A 20,321-nucleotide genomic window follows, 5' to 3' on the forward strand; every position below is an offset into this window, starting at 1 on the left:
AGTCCAGTTGAAGGTAAGAACAGTTTGCAAAGCTTCCTCGAAAGGCTTGCTATTGGCAGCCCTCCAGACAGGGACATGTAGTTTCTGCTCCTGGGGGCAGACAGCGGCCTTTCATTGCCCTTCTCAGAGGAAGCAGAGACAAGGGCCTGGGAGGTGGGGGCTTGGACGCTAGCACTGAGCGTCCTAATCCCTACAACCGCCCCTTCACTCAAAGCCCTGGTTCTTTGGTTCTGTAGCGGAGGAGGTCATGGCTCGGCTGGTCAACATCCTGATCCCGTCCGTCAGGGATGCACAGGAGTGGCTGAGGAAAACGGAGCTGCACCAGGAGGAAGGTGAGGAGTCCTTCATCCCGGGGTGATGCTCTGGGTCTCGTGGCCCTTGGTTCTGCTGACTCCCCGGTCAGTCTGCAGTGGGACCGCCTGTGTTGTGAGCAGTGGTCGCTCACTGTGTAGGAACACCGCCCCCAGCGACTCTGATCAGTAGCAGCAGAGTGACTGGGCTCCCCCATCTGACTGTGAGGGCTGTTACTCGGCTTATTGCTTTTCCAAAAATGTTTGCCACTCACGAGCTGCTACCAGTGATGCTCTATTACTACTCGTACTCTGTACAGTGACTCCCAGGATGGGCGGAGTGTATCCCTTGATAAATGTTTGCCTGTGCAAGCCCTTCATGTAATTCCATGAGTGTATTTATATATTGAGCGTCTGGAATGTATTAGCACTGTTGTGGGCTTGGGGATATTAAACAACTTTGTGAACTAAACAAACAAAATCTTTGGGGAACCTTGGCATACGTCTTCCTTCAGAGAATTTAAAGCTGGTATAGAGTGAGCCGGGGTTTCTTTCCTGACAGAATCTTCTTGCTGAATTCTATATGATCTGGAACGCCTCCCCCTCTTGGCAGTATCTTCCTTCTTCGGCCTCCTAGTATTTCACTTGTCCCAGATTGCCCTTCTGTGAGTCCTCGTGACCCAGATGCTACTGGAAAATCCAAACCCTGGAGCTGGGGAAAACTGGGAAGGACTTGACACAAATGTCTCTGCCAATAATCTTTAGATTTTAGTCTCTGATGACACTGTGATTTTTTGTGATTGCTTCAAACAGAAGAACATAACTGGGATACCACCTCAAGGTGCGGTTGAATTTAGTTTTTGTTGGACTTATTTTTCATTTAAAGGGCCTCTAAAAGAAGGACAGAGGAGCTACTCTGTAAAAGAACGTTCTGGAGAAGGATGTTTACTCTAGCTCTGGCTTTTTTTTCTTCTTTTTTTTCAACATTAGGTGTTACTAGGATGTTATTATATATTACAGTAGAATGAAAAAAAATCACCATTCTGCTTTTTTTTTCTGCTTTTTAAATAGGTGTCGTTCAGGAAGATGTATATGAAAATGAAGTGGAAGACTTTGGTGAGCTCCGTCCCAGAAGGCGTCCTCGGAAATGTGCGAAGAAGAAGCACTAACATCCACATGGCTGCTGCTTCTTAAACCTTCAGAATGTTCCTTCCTGACTTAGAATCCCAAGTGCTGGGGCAGAAGAGGAAAAGAATATATATTAGCATCGAAAGCGGGATGAGGGGTCTGACATCACCTTTGCTTTTCATCCTTATCATTTCTCTCTTTGTGGTGGCCTAGGGTACACTGCTTCCTCAGAGAAGGGGCCTCTTAAATGCTTTTCCAAGTTCAAGTCCAGCAGGACTGGTTCTCCCTAAAACAAGCTCAAATGACCAGAATCATAGCCTTGGGACCCACCTTGGGACCCACCCCCTGCCTCCCGAGGCCCCCAGGTTCTCTGGCTCATCATCAGCATGACCCCAGTCAGGGGCAGGTACACCCCTCACCTCAGTATTACCACTGCCCTGGCCTGAGAACCATGCCCACCCCAGATCCGCTTATCTTTTCACACTGCCAGCCACCTCTGACCCCAGGCTGCACTGTAGTCCTCTCCGAGCCCACCTGTGACAGTTCCTTCTGTTATATACTTTAGCCTTTTCTCTCCGTGGAAACTTTTCTGCCTGCCTTGCCCCCATTTGTTGAGGTCATTCTCAGCCGCCTGTGCAAGTGGCGATTAGACTACCTCAGAATGTAGTCAAGAATTCCCCATCTCCTTGGGGAGAAGCCAGCCTCAGGACCAGCTCCCTAGAAGGAGAGGCTGGGGGATGTTGCTGCGGTGGGTTCCCGGCCTATCTCTCCAAGGTTGTCTCTACCCTGTCTTGGCTGGTGCAGACATTCCAAACAGTGTTTTGTGTGTAGCCCTGTCTGTCTAGTTTCCTTGGGTCTCTGTGGCAAGTTGCCCTAGCTGACCTTGACATTCCAATGAGTTTCCCCGCACTGAGCTCCCCACCGGGGCAAATTCATAGAGATTTGGCTGAGTCACTGCCCCGTGGCTTGCAGGTCTGGGAAGAGGAGGGGACCATGGGCCGTTTGCAGGAGGCCACTGCTGCCCACTGAGCCATTGGTCTGTCCCTTTCCGGAAGCCCACCTGCCTCTCTCATGATCACTGCCCTCCCTGCCCCCAGTCCTGAGCCCACCCTGGTGCCAAAGGTCAGGCTCACCTTAGTCGGTCGCTGTTTCCTTATCCCCCCAGAACCTGCCTTCTCCCCTCTCCCCGTGCCGCTGCCGCTCTGGCTGCTCTTTGTTTTCTCTTCATTGTCTTTCTGAAACAACTCTGTTTCCTTGAAATGTAAGGTTTTAAATTTTTATTAGGTTATGGTTCTACTTTTTATTCCAGGTGTTTTTATAAACTTCATTTGCCAGAAGAAAAAGAAAAAAGAAATCTTGCTGTATGATCACATTTTTATAAAGTTAAATCATTTCTCTTACATACATCTGTCCACTTGTTTATTTCTCATCTCTTTACCTAGAGACTCAAGGGGTAAATTTTAAAACTTGGTACATCTTGGGTGGGGGAGGGTTGGGTCAGCTGGTGGCTACTGATCCAGACAGAAGCTTGCTGTGTTTTCTGAAACTGAGAAATCTAGGGGCCCAAAGACCCACAGCTGGTTGCACCATCTCTTGAGGGCCTGCCTGTGTAAATTCTTCCCTTTGGGTGTTTCCACACAGGCAGGGTTCTGAATAGGTAACAAGAACATTGCCCTGGGAGACAGGAGAGCCAGCCTTGAATCCTGATCCTGTCCAAGGAGCCATTTAGTCTGGGACTAGTCAGACACGGTCCACACGCCCTTAGGGCTGAAATGCGACCTCCTAGAGACTAGGGATCTGGTATGGCAGGTTTTGGGCCCAGTATTTAATAACAACATAACCTTGTGTTAGGAGAAGGCAATGGCACCCCACTCCAGTACTCTTGCCTGGAAAATTCCATGGATGGAGGAGCCTGGTGGGTTACAGTCCATGGGGTTGCGAAGAGTCAGACACGAATGACACGACTTAGCAGCAGCAGCAGTAGCAACCTTGTGTCAGTAGCTTCCCAGGTGGCGCCATGGTAAAGAATCCACCTGCCAATGCAGTTCAATCCCTGGGTCGGGAAGATCCCCTGGAGGAGGAAATGGCAACCCACTCCAGTATTCCTGTTGGGACATCCCATAGACAGAGGAGCCTGGTGGGCTACAGTCCATGAGGCTGCAGAGTCAGACACAACTGACCATGCACGCTGCATTGTGCCGTGTGTACTGGTCATTTCTTGTCATGCATCTGCCTCTTTTGGGGTCTGTGCAGGACGGGAATCTGGCATTCACGGGTTCTCCAGGCATGACACCAGCTTCATCTCAGTGCCTAACCTCCTCCTCTCTCTCTCCCACACACACATACACATGCCCTATCTCCAGCTGACTCAGAGTCTGAGATCCCTTCAACATGTTCCCAGATTGATTCTATGTGATTGTCAGAAATCTGCACTCCTGGATTGTCCTTAAGTTCCTGACTCAAAGGACAGGTAACCCCTCTCCCTCGCCCCTTAAGTCTCTTTCCTCGGCACTGAGACTGTCTTTACCCGATCGAGCCTGTCCCTCTAAACGTGCTTTAGAGATTGTGCCTGTAGAGTGCAAGGCAGGTGGGGGCCACCAGGAGCCATCCCCCATCCGGCAGCCCCCACAACACCATAGAGGTTTAGAGTTGAACTTGACAGACCCACATACCTTACAATGGCAGAGACAGCAGGCCTGCCAATGACTACGGAGCTGAGCCACACTCCCACTTGCCACCCAGAAAAATGTGTCTCCTCACTCACTAAGAGGGAGGGAAAGCCATCAGCAAGGTACCAGGCGTTCTTTAGGTGGGTTGTTGTTGAGAAACCTGCCTCCCAGTTCTGTAGGATCCTACCCTACTCAGAGCCTGTGTTCTCTGCTTAAGACACAGCATCTCACCCTCCTCAGTAGGGATGTGACCTGAGTGTCTCATAGAACCCTCTGGGGTGATGGGCTGCACAGAAAGGAGAACTGTCACCACAGGATCTTGGAAGCAAGCCCTAAGTTTGAAATTTGGCTACTTATTCTGGCCGTGGGCATTCAGACACGTTATTTAAAATCTGAGCCCTTAAAGGCATTTATAATATGGAAATAATGATACAAGCTTGGAGCTTGGGTGTAACTGCATTATCTTCCCTCCTACCCTGCCTCCCTCCCCTCTAGGGACCAAGAAGGCAAAAAGATGCCAGGCATCTATTTCCAGGGCAGGGAGAGGTGGTCACGGAGGATGACGAGCACCAGGGACAGAGCTGGGTCAGCTTTGTGTGGCCTGGATGGAAGTGGAGATATTTTTCTATGAGGGTTTTGTTCCCTGGGGCCCAACCTTTTTAGAGACTGAGGCTATTTTTAGCCCACGTTTTTGTGATTCTGCAGGACAGCTGTTTCAGGCAAGTATGTAGGCCACTCTGTGATATTTGGAGTCATCATTTTAAGGTTAGGGAGTGGGTTGGGGGAAGACAACGAGAATAACTCCTGAGTTTCTAGATGCATCGTTGGGAGATTTACCCCTACCCTGCAGAATGCTGCAGCCCGCATTTTCTTTGTGGCTACTCTGGAGCTTCTGGAGGGACCAAGCTGATAAACATCCTTTTCTGCGGGGTAGGGGAGGCCTTGCCACTTGGCATGGGAGATCTTAGTTCCCAGACCAGGGATGGAACCTGCGCCCCCTGCAGTGGAAGTGTGGAGCCCTAACCACTGGACCATCAGTGAAGTCTCCAGATGAACACTTGTTACACTTAAAGTTGAGAGTATTTGTCCTCTTCCAATTTCTTTTCTTTTTTTTTTTTTTTTTTTTTTTTTTTGCCATTCTGCTTGCCAAAACCAAATCACGGTGGAGAAAAGTTTGGTGACACTCCTGCCAATGAGGCTGTGGATGGTGGGCTTACCCACAGCCATGGGAACAAAACCAGGACAGCCTTCCTGGAGGGCACGCTGACAGTATTAAGTTTAAAAAAGGGCTCACCTTTGGACTCAGCATTTCTACTTTTTGTTTCTTAATTGTTATCATTTTTAATTGTAAAATACACACAACATGCAATTCACCATCTTTATTACTTTTCAGTGTTAAACACATTCACACTATTGAGCAACCATCTCCAGAACTTTCTTACCTTGCAAAACTGAAACTGTACCTATCGCACAACTCCCCATTTCCCCTCCGCCCAGCCCTTGGCACCCCCCATTCCACTCTGCATCTTTGATTTTGACCACTCTAGGGACCTCGATTAAGTGGACTCCTGCAGCTTTTTTCCTTCTGTGACTGGCTTATTTCACTCAGCATAAGGTTCTCAAGGTTCACCCATGTAGCATACGGCAGAACTTCGTTCCCTTTTAAGGTGGAAGAATATTTCATTGTATGTATATTGTCAGCGTTTCTACTTTCAGGACTTTCCATTAGAGAAACATTCCTAGAAGTACCCAAATAAATGTCCACTTCCAGAGTCTCCAGGAAAGTACAGAGTTGGAGACAACTCAAATTTCAGATGGATACCTTGAATATGGGTCAGGTTTTAGAAAGATGTAAATATGCTAGCATGGACATGCGGAGAAGATCAATTGTTCCCTGAAAACTCATGCTGAAGAGGAGGCTCTATGGTTCAATCCACATTAGTAAAAACCAACAAAAATAAAATTTAATTCCAAGTTGCTGCTGGTGGTGATCTTGAGTACTCTGTAAGACCTGGGATTTTTAAAATAGTTTGGAGTTTATATGTGGTCACAAAGAACAGTAAAGATATTTTTGGAGATGAAAACAGAGAGGAACAGGAGGGCACACACCTGTTGCTCAAAGAGGTGGTTAGAGAGGAGCAGGCTCGGTCCACTCATGTGCTTCCAAAATGATATTAAGAGGTGATGAGAGGGATCTCCCTGGCGTTCCAGTGGTTAAGATCTCACCTTCCAGTGCAGAGGGTGTGGATTCCATCCCTGGTGGAGGAGCTAAGATCCCACATGTCTTGGGGCCAAAACATAAAACGGAAGCAACATTGTAAGAAATTCAATGAAGGTTTTTAAAAAATGGCTCATGTCAAAATACCTTAAAAAAAAAAAAAAAAAAAAAAGAGAGAGGCTATGATAATGCAGTAGGAAAGGATCCTCTTGGAGACACCCCTTTGAGGTCCCATTGGTCTAGCTCTGTCCTGTGCTTTTTATCCAACTGACCCCCATCCAACTGGTGTGCACCTACAGCTAGAGGGCACCTCAGCTTCTAAGGTCATCCATCAGTTACACCTTGAACGTTATCACCTGACCCTGCTACAGCCTCTTAGTAAACTTGGCGCAGGTATACTCCCCGAGAGCATCCTTACCCTTGAGTCTCCCAACCGATGACATCTTCCTGCTACCTTCCCTGGCTTCTTTCTTGCGCTTCGAAGATGCGCTCATCTAGCTGTGAAGCTTGAAAAGTGAAAGTGAAAGTCGCTCAGTCGTGTCCGACTCTTTGTGACCCCAAGGACTATACAGTTCATGGAATTTTCCAGGCCAGAATACTGGAGTGGATAGCCTTTCCCTTCTCCAGGGGATCTTCCCAACCCAGGGGTCGAACCCAGGTCTCCCTCATTGCAGTGGATTCTTTACTAACTGAGCCACAAGGGAAGCCCCACTGGAGCTTGACACGATGCAAACAACCACTGTTAACAGCTGTTGTGCAGTGAGTACCTCCCTGCTGTTCATACAGGCGAGTGAGTACCCACAGCGACCCCGTGAGGCAGGTGTCGGGATCACACCCATTATACAGATGAGCACTGAGGCTGTGAGAGCTGCATGTAGCCCCGCCCCTCAGGCCTCACCTCTCCAGCACTAGCCTGTGGGGATCACAGGTAAGTTTGCTTCAATTGTACAAAGATAGACAGGGTGGTAGTTCTCTTGGGATAAAAAACACTTTTCTTCCATTTTCTATTCCACCAATTTCCTCCCCGTTTCAGTTTTCCTTCACATAGATGTCAGCGTGTTTCCAGTTTTCTGGAATCCTTTGACTATTTTGACTGCTCACTTTGCAGGTGGTTATTTGGCAGTGGGGAGTTGGGGAGCACCTGTTTTTTTTTTGTTTGTTTGTTTGTTTGTTTTTAAATCACTGCTCACAAAGCCCCTTTTCCTAGCTGATAGCTTCAGGGCTTCTTTCCCACCCTGTCTCTGGTCGCGTTGGCCCAGGAGCGGAACTCCCGGGGACAATACAGGGTCAGTCACAACCGAGGGAGGGAAAGAGCCTCTCGCCTGGAATGTTCCTGACTTCACAGAGGAGGAATCAGAACAGACCAGGTTGGTGAGTTTTTCTCTTTTATTCAAAGCTTCTGGGTCAGAGTAAGGGGGAAGCACTTTATCTCCGCCCCACAGCTTCCCTGCGGAGGCTGTGAGGTGGCTGAACAGCTGGACCCAGGTGAGAAGATGCCGTCTGTCTTCCTGGAGATAGTGTTCCCGATGCCAAACATCGGAGTCCTCAGAACTGAGAGATGGCTGACCTTGATCGTCAATTCTCTCAGCTCATCAAAAGTCAGGTTAGAGTTTTCAAGGAGGTCTGGGTTTGTAATAGAAACACTTTCCGGAAGAACTCTAATCTTCCTCCTATCAAGGATTTTCAAATAAATTTTTTAAAGAAGTAGAAGTCCTATTTAGAACAAAAGTTGACTCTGGAGATGTTAGTCTGTCAGGCTGACTGCTGGAGGAGGAAACATGGCCTATCCCCAGGCCCAGCTGTGAGTAGGCAGGATACACGTGTGTGCGTGTGTGCATGTGCACGTGTGCGTGTGCGTGTGTGTGTGTGTAGAGGAGTCAGGACATGAAAGAAGGTGCATGTGGCTGAATTTCTCATTCCTTCTGTTCCTTCTTTGTGTTTAACTCAAAGGAAAAAAAAATGCACAGGCTGCTTGGGGGTGTCCAGGTGGAACGAAGCCACCGCAGTTTAGTTCAAGTGAACTGCAATCCGCAAATATATCTGAGAAGCAGTCTTTGCCAAGGGACAAACACTGTTTTGCCTACCCTTTTTATAGGAGATATTTTAAAAAGTCAAGTGAGAGCCTGCAATCTGAAGGGTCTACACCTCCTTTTTTTCACCCTGCAGTGATGGGAGTAGGTGGTGGGGTGGGGTCGTCAGGGAGGGGTAGAGGGAGTTCTATGTAGCGGGGAGGGGACAGAACGTTTGGCTTAAGGAGAGGAGAACTAGAAGCCTTCGTGACTAAGGCTGTCTCCCCACTAATGATAACCAGGTCTGCTGAGGGGTGCTTACACAACAGAAGTATATTTTCTTGGTTCTGGTGGCTGCACCGCTGAGATGAAGCTGTTAGCAGTTTGGTCTTTCCTGAGGCCTCGCTTCTTGGCTTGCAGATGGCTGTCTTTTCCCAGTGTCTACACACGATCTTCCCTCTGTGGACCTCTGTGTCCAGATTTCCACTTCCTATAAGGAAACCAATTCTACTGAATTAGGGTCCAACCTAATGACCTCATTTAACCTGATCACCACTTTAAAGACCCTATCTCCAAACACAGTCACATTTTGAGATACTGGGAATTAGGATTTTAACCTATGAATTTAGCAGTGTGGTGATACAATTTAGCCCACAGGACTGGATTGAGGCATCAGCTTTGTGAGCAACTCTTGAAGAAGAGGTAACCCAGGTGGTGCTACTGGTAAAGAATCCACCTGCCAGTTCAAGAAACATGGGTTTGATTCCTGGGCTGGGAAGATCCCCTGGAGGAGGAAATGGCAATCCACCCCAGTATTCTTGCCTGGAAAATCCCATGGACAGAGGAGCCTGGTGGACTACAGTCAAAAGGGTTGCAAAGAGTCAGATGCAGCTGAGCACACAGCACAAAGGCATCAATATCTTAAGGAAGAAGAAGTTTGGTTGGACCATTTGTCTCAGTTGTCAAGTCACAGAGAGCAGAACCTGGGATGAAAGTTTTGACTGAGCAAAGGGGACCGAAGTCTTTAGTCATCTGGTCAACTAGGATGCTGCTGGTGCTGGAGGAGCTTGGACAACTGGCTGGTGGGGGCAGGGGGTGGATAATAAATGCTGTCCTTTGAGCTCTGCCTTCTGCCTCTCTTTTGTCTTTTCTGCTGTTTCTCACAGAACATCTTCACGCCTGCGGCCTCAGTTTCCCTGGTGTGCTCATCATTTCTCCATCACATCCTCTTGTCTCAACACCTCTTCCAAAGACCTGCTGATCCCTTCTTAAAGTTCAAGGTGTAGGAGGTGCCACCTTTCTGGGAGTCAAGTCTTCTGCCTCTGATTATATGTCATTTGCTTTCATTTTTCAGAGACAGCATTCTTTCAACCATATCTTGACTTTTTCATTACCAATAATTTCCATTTGTACTTTTCAACTTTTGTTTTCCCAAAGACGAAGATAAATAGTGTCTGTTCCTGCAAGACCTTTGATTGATGTTAACCTTGTTTTACACCAGAGATCTCTAGCAGTCTGAAGCACCAAGCGCTGCAGACATGAAGGCATCCAATGAATCCCACCCGTTCCTTGAAACAAAAGCCATCCTGCTGCCAAATGCTGTGGAATTATATAATTATCAGTTTTGCTTTGTTAGATAATTGTGCTTTTTAAATGCTTTCCTGAAAATAGCTTTACCAAAATCTACATTTTCTACCTTCTCTGAAACTGAGGGATGATTGGAGGGTTTTGTTTTTTTTTCTTTCTGATTTTATTGTTGCTAAAATGTTTCACAAATGACATTATTAAAAATGAACCAGAACAAAGTTAAGGACATTTTTTTTTTCATCCTTATTCTCGTCTCTGACACAGAAGAGGCTCTTTCACTTCCCTGGGTCTCCTGTTCTCCACCCACTCGCAGTGTAAGTGGGATGGTCTAAAGATTCATGGAACACTTGCAAAATTCTTGAGATTTCAAACTGAGAATGTTCTGTGCGAGTGTGAAAAACAAAGACCAGAACTCCTCACAGAACAATGGCTCTTCAGACTCGGCCATGACTGCCCTGCCCTGCTTTTGTACTGCAAAAAGAGCTATGTTTCCGTTGATTTTTGTTTGTTTTTAATATGCTTATTTCATAATTTATTCTGTTTTTAAATTTAAACAACCCCTGGGAATTTAGATCACACCATTTATCAACTTTAGTTCAAAAAAAAATCATCACAACTTTCAAATGTTACAAAGCATGACATTAAAAAGTCAAGATTAATAACAATAGTTTCAGATCACCTAGGAGAAGAGTGTTTTTTTCCACCACCAGGGTATCTGTCAGCTTCAATAATTGGCCATCATAACTCCCTCGTTGTTTTCTTCTCTAATTCTTTGCTTCTACTAAATCATAATTTTAGGAGCAGAGGACACCAGCAGGTGTCTGATAGCTTCATTAGTTGGTTTGGATATTGGAGCAATTTCTTACTGAAGGCTATCTTTCGAGGCTGCTAGGTCAACAGTTTCACTGCCCGGGGAGCCCAGGAGGGTGAATGTTTGAACCTGGAGTGGAACACTGCTTACAGCCCTGTCCTGCCCTTGACTGACTTGGCCTCTGAAACAATTTCTTCATGGTCTGGTGCAGTGTTTGAATGTGACTTGTCAACCTGATTGATAATATAATGACTTCTTTCTCTGATGAGTGAAGAAAACATTGAGAAAAAAATTCCTACTTGATGATTAGAATCTTTTATACCAGAGTTCAACCTCCTTGTGAAATTCTGATATCTTTTTTTTTTTTTTTGGCCACACCATGTGGCATGTGGGATCTTAGTTCCCCAACCAAGGATAAAATCTGTGCTCCCTGCAGTAGAAGTGCAGAGTGCTAACCACCTGGACCTCCAGGGAATTCCCCTGATATCTATTTTGGGTATTTATGATTGTGATACATTAGCTTTGAGGCTAACCATCATTATTCAAAGCTGATACATTAGCTTTGAAGCTCAACCATCTCTAAAATACTGAAAACGTCACTGCCATTTGCCACTTGGAATCATGTGCTAAGTTGCTTCAGTTGTGTCTGACTCTGTGCAACCCTATGGACTGTAGCCCGCCAGGGTCCTCTGTCCATGGGATTCTCTAGGCAAGAATACTGGAGTGGGTTGCCATGCCCTTCTCCAGGGAATTTTCCTGATACAGGGATCAAATCCAAGTCTCATGCCTCCTACATTGACAGTTTCTTTACCACAAATGCCACTTGGGAAGCCCACTTGGAATGATAGAAGAGGTCTTTCCTTACATATTAGTTACAAGAAAAAAAAACATTTTTATAACCTCATCCTCCTCTCCATAATTTAATGGAAACAGACTTCTTGACTGTGATCTTACTTGAATGTGATTCATACAAACCATGCCAAGCAGAGTCTTGTTGCCCATTTCTTCTCACTGCATGCCGAGAGAGTGGAGGTTAGGTCACCGTGAATTGATCATGTTTGTCATTTTCACTGGCTCCCTCCGGATACAATGACCAGAGGGCATGCTGATGGTCAGTCACTGCCTGTCTTCTGCTAATAAAGCTGTGTATGGATTGGCCTGCAGGAACAGGCCCTGAACTATACAGATATACTCTTTTTTGCTTCATGTGTGGCTGATGTTCCATCAACCCTGGTTCAGCACTTGTTTTCCAGTTTACAACAAAGCTGCCCAAACAATCTCTCATCCTGGTACATGAAAGTCATTGAGAGCTTCTCCCTTGTGAATGTGCAATGCTTGGGTCAAGAGTGAGATTGTATTTTGCAGTGTTTTGTCCCAATCTAAGTTGAAGAAACTTTTATTATGTGCACACACACATCATATAGACTACTCTTTCCTCTTGTGTCTCTCACTGATTTTACAAGACTTCCTGTACTGTCATTTGGTAACAGCTTTTGGCAATACCCCTCTCTGCTTTGCCTCTAGGCATAATTTTGTCCTGACTACTACTGTGATTGATATTACAAGATATTTACTTTTGTTTTTGCTGTCAGTTCAGTTAGTTTAGTCGCTGAGTCATATCCAACTCTTTGCAACCCCATGGGCTGCAGCACACCAGGCTTCCCTGTCCATCACCAACTCCCAAAGCTCGCTCAAACCCATGCCCATTGAGTTGGTGATGCCATCCAACCATCTCATCCTCTGTCGTCCCCTTCTCCTCCCACCTTCAATCTTTCCCAGCATCAGGGTCTTTTCAAATGAGTCAGTTCTTCCCATCAGGTGGCCAAAGTATTAGAGTTTCAGCTTCAGCATCAGTCCTTTCAATGGATATTCAGGACTGATTTCCTTTAGGAAGGACTGATTGGATCTCCTTGCAGTCCAAGGGACTCTCAAGAGTCTTCTCCAACACTACAGTTCAAAAGCATCGATTCTTCGGCCCTCAGCTTTCTTTATAGTCCAACCCTCACATCCATACATGACTACTGGAAAAACGGACCTTTGTTGGCAAAGTAATGTCTCTGCTTTTTAATATGCTATCTAGGTTGGTCATAGCTTTTTCCAAGGAGCAAGCGTCTTTTAATTTCATGGCTACAGTCACTATCCACAGTGATTTTGGAGCCCCCCCTAAATAGTCTGTCACTGTTTCCATTGTTTTCCCATCTATTTGCCATGAAGTGATGGGTCCAGATGCCATGATCTTAGTTTTCTGAATGTTGAGCTTTAAGCCAACTTTTTTCACTCTCCTCTTTCACTTTCATCAAGAGGCTCTTTAGTTCTTCTTTGCTTTCTGCCATAAGGGTGGTGTCATCTGCATATCTGAGGTTATTGATATTTCTCTCTGCAATCTTGATTCCAGCTTGTGCTTCTTATAGCCCAGCGTTTCTCATGATGTCCTCTGCATATAAATTAAATAAGCAGGGTGACAATATACAGCCTTGACGTACACCTTTCCCAATTTGGAACCAGTCTGTTGTTTCATGTCCAGTTCTAAATGTTGCTTCCTGACTTGCATACAGATTTCTCAAGAGGTAGGTCAGGTGGTCTGGTATTCCCATCTCTTTCAGAATTTTCTACAGTCTGTTGTGATCCACACAGTCAAAAGCTTTAGCATAGTCAATAAAGCAGAAGTAGATGTTTTTCTGGAACTCTCTTGCTTTTTCAATGATCCAGTGGATGTTGGCAATTTGATCTCTGGTTCCTCTGGCTTTTCAAAATCCAGCTTGAACATCTAGAAGTTCATTTTTCACATACTGTTGAAGCCTAATTTGGAGAATTATGAGCATTACTTTGCTAGACTGTGAGATGAGTGCAATTGTGTGGTAGTTTGAGCATTCTTTGGCATTGCCTTTCTTTGGGATTGGAATGAAAACTGACCTTTTCCAGTCCTGTGGCCACTGCCGAGTTTTCCAAATGTGCTGGCATATTGAGTGTAGCACTTTCACAGCATCATCTTTCAGGATTTGAAATAGCTCAACTGGAATTCCATCACCTCCACTAGCTCTGTTCGTAGTAATGCTTCTTAAGGCCCTCTTGACTTCACATTCCAGAATGTCTTGCTCTAGGTGAGTGATCACACCATCGTGGTTACCTGGGTCATGAAGATCTTTTTTGTATAGTTCTGTGTATTCTTGCCATCTCTTCTTAATATCTTCTGATTCTGTTAGGTCCATACCACTTCTGTCCTTGGTGTAAGGAGTTCAAAATTGAGTCACGCACCAGTGTAAAGTGAAATTAAAGTGTTAGTTGCTTCAGTTGTGTCCAACTCTTTGCGACCCCTACAGCCCGCCAGGCTCCTCTGTCCATGGGATTACCTAGGCAAGAGGATATTGGAATATTGTATCCAGAATACTGGAGTAGGTTGCTGTTTCCTCCTGCAGGGAATCTTCCCAACGCAGAGACTGAACCTGAGTCTCCTACACTGCAGGCAGATTCTTTACAGTCTGAGCCACCAGGGAAACCCTAGAGCCTTAGTGCTTTTCTTCAACCATTTATTAATAATCGGTTATTTTCACACTGGAACATATGACTTATTCTGGGGCAAGTGGGGAGAATTTGGTTTACCTGTAACTGTGATTCTGTCACTGTGCTTAGTTTGAGAATCATAAAGGTATAGATGACTTCCTGCCATCTGTTTCAAAATTTCAAAACAGACAATTCTTGAGCATTAGGGGTCAGTAGATTGCTTATGCAGTGATGATCAGATTTCACATCTTCACTGTCAAACCTCCTACCTGTTTTTTTTATTTATTTTTAAAATTTATTTTGCTTATTCATTCTGTTTTTATTTTTGTTTTGTGGTGGAGGGGTGGGGAGCCACGTGTGCAGCTTGCAGGAACTTAGTTCCCCAGCTAGGGATCGAACCTGGTCACTCAGCAGTGAAAGTGCCGAGTACTAAACATTGGACGTCTGGAGAGTTCCCATCCTACTTGCTTTTTGAAAACAAATAAGCAAACGACCTTTCTGACTGTGTGAAATGATGTCCTAGTCACTTGTTCCAGCACAGACAGATTCACATTTACTGCTTTTACTAGAATCTTCACTATTTACATTTAAAACATTTAGAGTTGCAATGTATATAATACTACTTTCTTTACTACTTTCAGGATTCTATGAAAGGCTTCATATAGCCATGAAGATTCAAGGGAAAGAAATAATATAATCATCCCTTAAGTAACTAGAGCTGCTGTTGGAAACTAAAGATGTTCTATCAAGGTTATAGAATGAACTTTCAACTTTTAAGCATTAAAAAAAAAAAAACTCAAGACTACATTGAAAAAATAACGACACCCAAGTTAGAGACTAGGAAATAGTGACTTTATATGTCTTCATAGTCTGGTGAGTTCTACACTAACAGGACTCTAGAATTAGATCTCATATGGTGGTTAATAGAAATTCAAAGGTAATCTAGATTTTTAAAGAACTAAATTGGTTTGAGAAATTACTTTAACTCATGAGTCAGATGACTTCTCTGACATGATGCCAACAGTCTGTGTACGCTTATACTTCAGGGTTATGATCTAATTAGTCAACGCTACATCTTTTAGGAAGATATAACCATGGGACTGTCTTTCAGAAGGATATGGTTACTCTTAATTTTTAAACTTAAATTATGAATTGAGGGGATTCTGACCTGGAGGAGGTCACATCAATCCTATTGGAAATGTATTGTGCCCTGGTGGCAGTCCCTCTTCATTGTTTTTCATGATCTTTGTGTCCTCAGGCTCTGGTGCAGAGACTGAACATAGCCAAATACCCCCAAAGTGCTCAGTGGTTATTCATTGGATGCATAAATGGATACATTGATCAGGCCAGCAAGGTATGGTGGATGTGCACTGCAATCAGACAGACCTGGATTGCAATTCTGCCTCTGCAATTTATTAGGCTATTGTGTGACCTTGGGTCGGAGAAGGCAATGGCACCCCACTCCAGTACTCTTGCCTGGAAAATCCCATGGACGGAGGAGCCTGGTGGGCTGCAGTCCATGGAGTCTCGAGAGTCAGACACAACTGAGCGACTTCACTTTCACTTTTCACTTTCATGCATTGGAGAAGGAAATGGCAACCCACTCCAGTGTTCTTGCCTGGAGAATCCCAGGGACGGGGAAGCCTGGTGGGCTGCTGTCTATGGGGTCGCACAGAGTCGGACACAACTGAAGCGACTTAGCAGCAGCAGCAGCAGTGAGCTTGGGTGAGTTTCTTAAGCTCTCCGACTCTCAGCTTTCTCAAGTGTTTAAGAACAGGAGACATCCTCAGAAAAATGGCAAGAATGATCCTACCTTACAGAGTTCTGGGCTTAAAAGAGGTGTCCCTCTACAGAAGCTCCTGATTGATGGTTCAAAAATGTTTGTCTCTCCTCTTGCATTGGGCTTCTCCTCTTTGGTAGAGATTGTTGAGAATATTCAGAGAAGGAGCTAAATCTCCCAAGTGGGTTGGACACCAAAAAAGTATTAGTCACTCAGTCGTGTCTGACTCTTTGTGACCCCATGGACTGTCGCCTGTCTATGGACTCCTGTGTCTATGGGATTCTCCAGGCAAGAATACTAGGATGGGTAGCTACTCCCTTCTCCAGGGCATCTTCCTGAGCCAGAGATTGAGCCTGGGTCTCCTGTGTTGCAGGCAGATTCTTTACTGTCTGAGCCACTGCTGCTGCTGCTAGGTCACTTCAGTCGTGTCCGACCCTGTGTGATTCCATAGACGGCAGCCCACCGGGCTCCCCCGTCCCTGGGATTCTCCAGGCAAGAACACTGGAGTGGGTTGCCATTTGCTTCTCCACTGCATGAAAGTGAAAAGTGAAAATGAAGTCGCTCAGTTGTGTCCGACTCTGAGCAACCCCATGGACCGCAGCCCACCAGGCTCCTCTGTCCATGGGATTTTCCAGGCAAGAGTACTGGAGTGGGTTGCCATTGCCTTCTCTAGGGAAACCCAAAGGGTTAGATTAAAGTAAAATGTCTATTTCAAACCTGAGAATGAGAAATCTGAATTTTTTTCTAGAAAAGTTCTTTATATATTATTTAACATGTAAAGGGACTAGATCTGAGAGATAGAGTGCCTGATGAACTATGCAATGAAGTTCGGGACATTGTACAGGAGACAGGGATCAAGACCATCCCCATGGAAAAGAAATGCAAAAAAGCAAAATGGTTGTCTGGGGAGGCCTTACAAATAGCTGTGAAAAGAAGAGAAGTGAAAAGCAAAGGAGAAAAGGAAAGATGTCAGCATCTGAATGCAGAGTTCCAAAGAATAGCAAGGAAAGATAAGAAAGCCTTCCTCAGTGATCAATGCAAAGAAATAGAGGAAAACAACAGAATGGGAAAGACTAGAGAGCTCTTCAAGAAAATAAGAGATAACAAGGGAACATTTCATGCAAAGATGGGCTTGATAAAAGACAGAAATGGTATGGACCTAACAGAAGCAGAAGATATTAATAAGAGGTGGCAAGAATACACAGAAGAACTGTACAAAAAAGATCTTCACGACCCAGATAATCACGATGGTGTGATCACTCACTTAGAGCCAGACATCCTGGAATGTGAAGTCAAGTGGGCCTTAGAAAGCATCACTACGAACAAAGCTAGTGGAGGTGATGGAATTCCAGTTGAGCTATTTCAAATCCTGAAAGATGATGCTGTGAAAGTGCTGCACTCAATATTGCAGCAAATTTGGAAAACCGAGCAGTGGCCACAGGACTGGAAAAGGTCAGTTTTTATTCCAATCCCAAAGAAAGGCAATGCCAAAGAATGCTCAAACTACCACACAATTGCACTCATCTCACACGCTACCAAAGTCATGCTCAAAATTCTCCAAGCCAGGCTTCAGCAGTACATGAACCGTGAACTTCCAGATGTTCAAGCTGGTTTTAGAAAAGGGCAGAGAAACCAGAGATCAAATTGTCAACATCCGCTGGATCATGGAAAAATGAAGAGAGTTCCAGGAAGACATCTATTTCTGCTTTATTGACTATGCTAAAGCCTTTGACTATGTGGATCACAATAAACTGTGGAAAATTCTGAAAAGAGATGGGCATACCAGACCACCTGACCTGCCTCTTGAGAAACCTATATGCAGGTCAGGAAGTAACAGAACTGGACGTGGAACAACAGACTGGTTCCAAATAGGAAAAGGAGTACATCAAGGCTGTATATTGTCACCCTGCTTATTTAACTTCTATGCAGAGGACATCATGAGAAACGCTGGGCTGGAAGAAGCACAAGCTGGAATCAAGATTGCCGGGAGAAATATCAATAACCTCAAATATACAGATGACACCACCTTGATGGCAGAAAGTGAAGAGGAACTAAAGAGCCTCTTGATGAAAGTGAAAGTGGAGAGTGAAAAAGTTGGCTTAAAGCTCAGCATTCAGAAAACTAACATCATGGCATCTGGTCCATCACTTCATGGGAAATAGATGGGGAAACAGTGTAAACAGTGTCAGACTTTATTTTTCTGGGCTCCAAAATCACTACAGATGGTGATTGCAGCCATGAAATTAAAAGACGCTTACTCCTTGGAAGGAAAGTTATGACCAACCTAGATAGCATATTCAAAAGCAGAGACATTACTTTACCAACAAAGTTCTGTCTAGTCAAGGCTATGGTTTTTCCAGTGGTCATGTATGGATGCAAGAGTTGGACTGTGAAGAAGGCTGAGCGCCGAAGAATTGATGCTTTTGAACTGTGGTGTTGGAGAAGACTCTTGAGAGTCCCTTGGACTGCAAGGAGATCCAACCAGTCCATTCTAAAGATCAGTCCTGGGATTTCTTTGGAAGGAATGATGCTAAAACTGAAACTGCAGTACTTTGGCCACCTCATGAGAAGAGTTGACTCATTGGAAAAGACTCTGATGCTGGGAGGGATTGGGGGCAGGAGGAGAAGGGGATGCCAGAGGATGAGATGGCTGGATGACATCACTGACTCAATGGACATAAGTTTGAGTGAACTCCGGGAGTTGGTGATGGACAGGGAGGCCTGGCATGCTGTGATTCATGGGGTTGCAAAGAGTCGGACACGACGGAGCAACTGAACTGAGCTGAACTAGAGGAGGGCACAGCAACCCACTCCAATAGTCTTGCCTGGAGAATCCCATGGACAGAACGGCCAGGCGGGCTACAGTCCATAGGGCTGCAAATAGTCGGATAAGATGAAAGCAACTTATTGCACGCGCGCGCACACACACACACACACACACACACACACTAGTGGTTAGGACTCAGTGCTTTCACTGCTTTCAGCTGCTGGGGCCCAGGGTTCAATCCCTGGTTGGGGAACTAAGATCCCACAGGCCATGCAGCGTGGTATATAAAGTCCAGAAAAAAAAAAAAAAAAAACAACAACGAAGAATTCAAAACTCTTGTCTAAGATAAATTGCAGGATTTCCCGTGGAAGATGTTGATGCATATAATCTCTCCACTCTGTTTCAGCTAACTGTGTCAGCTGTGTGTAGACATGATTTCAGGAATACATCTAAAATGCAACACCCCTTTTCCTGGATACAAGCTCCTGCTTTTTTAAACAAATCCGTTTATTTCCAATGTCTGCTAAACTTGCCATCTGGGCCTTCCCGATGTCTGAGAATATGGCACTCGGTGCAGTAAAAACAAGATGCAGATAATTGTTTCTCTATTGTAGCAATAAAAACAAACTCATTTGCAAAACTACTAAATGATTTTCAAATGTGGAATGCTAATAAAGGGCAAGTCCGAAACATTCCCCTGATCATACGGTATAGTAGTAGATTCAGGGCAAGATTTCAAGCATCACAGGACATGACATTCTCAAAACACTGCCTATAATTAGGTATAAGAGCTAGAAAACGGAACTGGGCTTAAGTCTGAGAAAGACAGACTGAAACACAAAAATATGTGTAATCTCTCTTGAATTACCAAACTTGTCCTCAAAAAAAAAAAAAAAAAAAAGAGAAGAGATAATAAGTAAATAGTAGCCAGTGCTAAGATTCCAGGATAAAACATACTGGGTCACAGGGGACTTCCCTGGCAGTCTAGTTCTAGTACAGGGGGTATGGGTTTGATCCCTGGTGGGAGAGATAAGATCCCACATGCCTGGCAGCCAAAACACCAAAACATAAAACAGAAGCAATATTGTAACAAATTCAATAAAAACTTAAAAAAAAAAAACATGAAGGCACACAAAGTTAAAGCCATACATATGTACAAGCATATTTGCAAAATGCGATGCATGGTTCATGCCTATGTATGGACCCCGCCAGAACTGAGAATGTGATAAGGAAGTTCTGAAGTTAGGGGCTCAGATTCTCTTATATAAAACTTTAAAATAAGCTTATCAGTGATTCAGTTGGCCTCAAATAAATTCTTTCTGTTCATCTTAATATAAAGGACAGAAAGTCATCCAAGATATGAATGCTGTCCTCAAAGATAAACAGAGAGAAAGTGGACAGACCTTGCCTGACTCTTGTATTTAACTGGAAGTTGCTGCTCTAAGGCAAGATCTGCAGACTCTATGAATGGCACAGTCAAATCTGGCTCATTGTCAATCTGTATAAATAAAGGTTTGTTGGCATACAACCATGCCTATTAATTTACACATTGCCTATGTTA

At 44.8% G+C, this 20,321-nt stretch overlaps 1 protein-coding gene across 3 annotated transcripts in view; it reads left to right on the forward strand.

The window, feature by feature from the left end:
- Positions 1 to 2,821, forward strand: part of TRANK1 (tetratricopeptide repeat and ankyrin repeat containing 1) — a 97,055-nt gene extending 94,234 nt beyond the window's left edge. For all 3 annotated transcript variants that reach the window (XM_055558724.1, XM_055558725.1, XM_055558726.1), the window contains 2 exons: positions 237 to 332; positions 1,362 to 2,821. In XM_055558724.1, the coding sequence (XP_055414699.1) occupies positions 237 to 332; positions 1,362 to 1,459 (194 nt within the window). In that variant the 3' untranslated portion in view covers positions 1,460 to 2,821. The remainder of the gene's footprint in view (positions 1 to 236; positions 333 to 1,361) is intronic.
- The last annotated feature ends 17,500 nt before the right edge of the window (positions 2,822 to 20,321 follow it).

The sequence above is a fragment of the Bubalus kerabau genome, chromosome 20 (assembly GCF_029407905.1).
Source record: "Bubalus kerabau isolate K-KA32 ecotype Philippines breed swamp buffalo chromosome 20, PCC_UOA_SB_1v2, whole genome shotgun sequence".
In the NCBI taxonomy this organism is placed as follows: domain Eukaryota; kingdom Metazoa; phylum Chordata; class Mammalia; order Artiodactyla; family Bovidae; genus Bubalus; species Bubalus kerabau.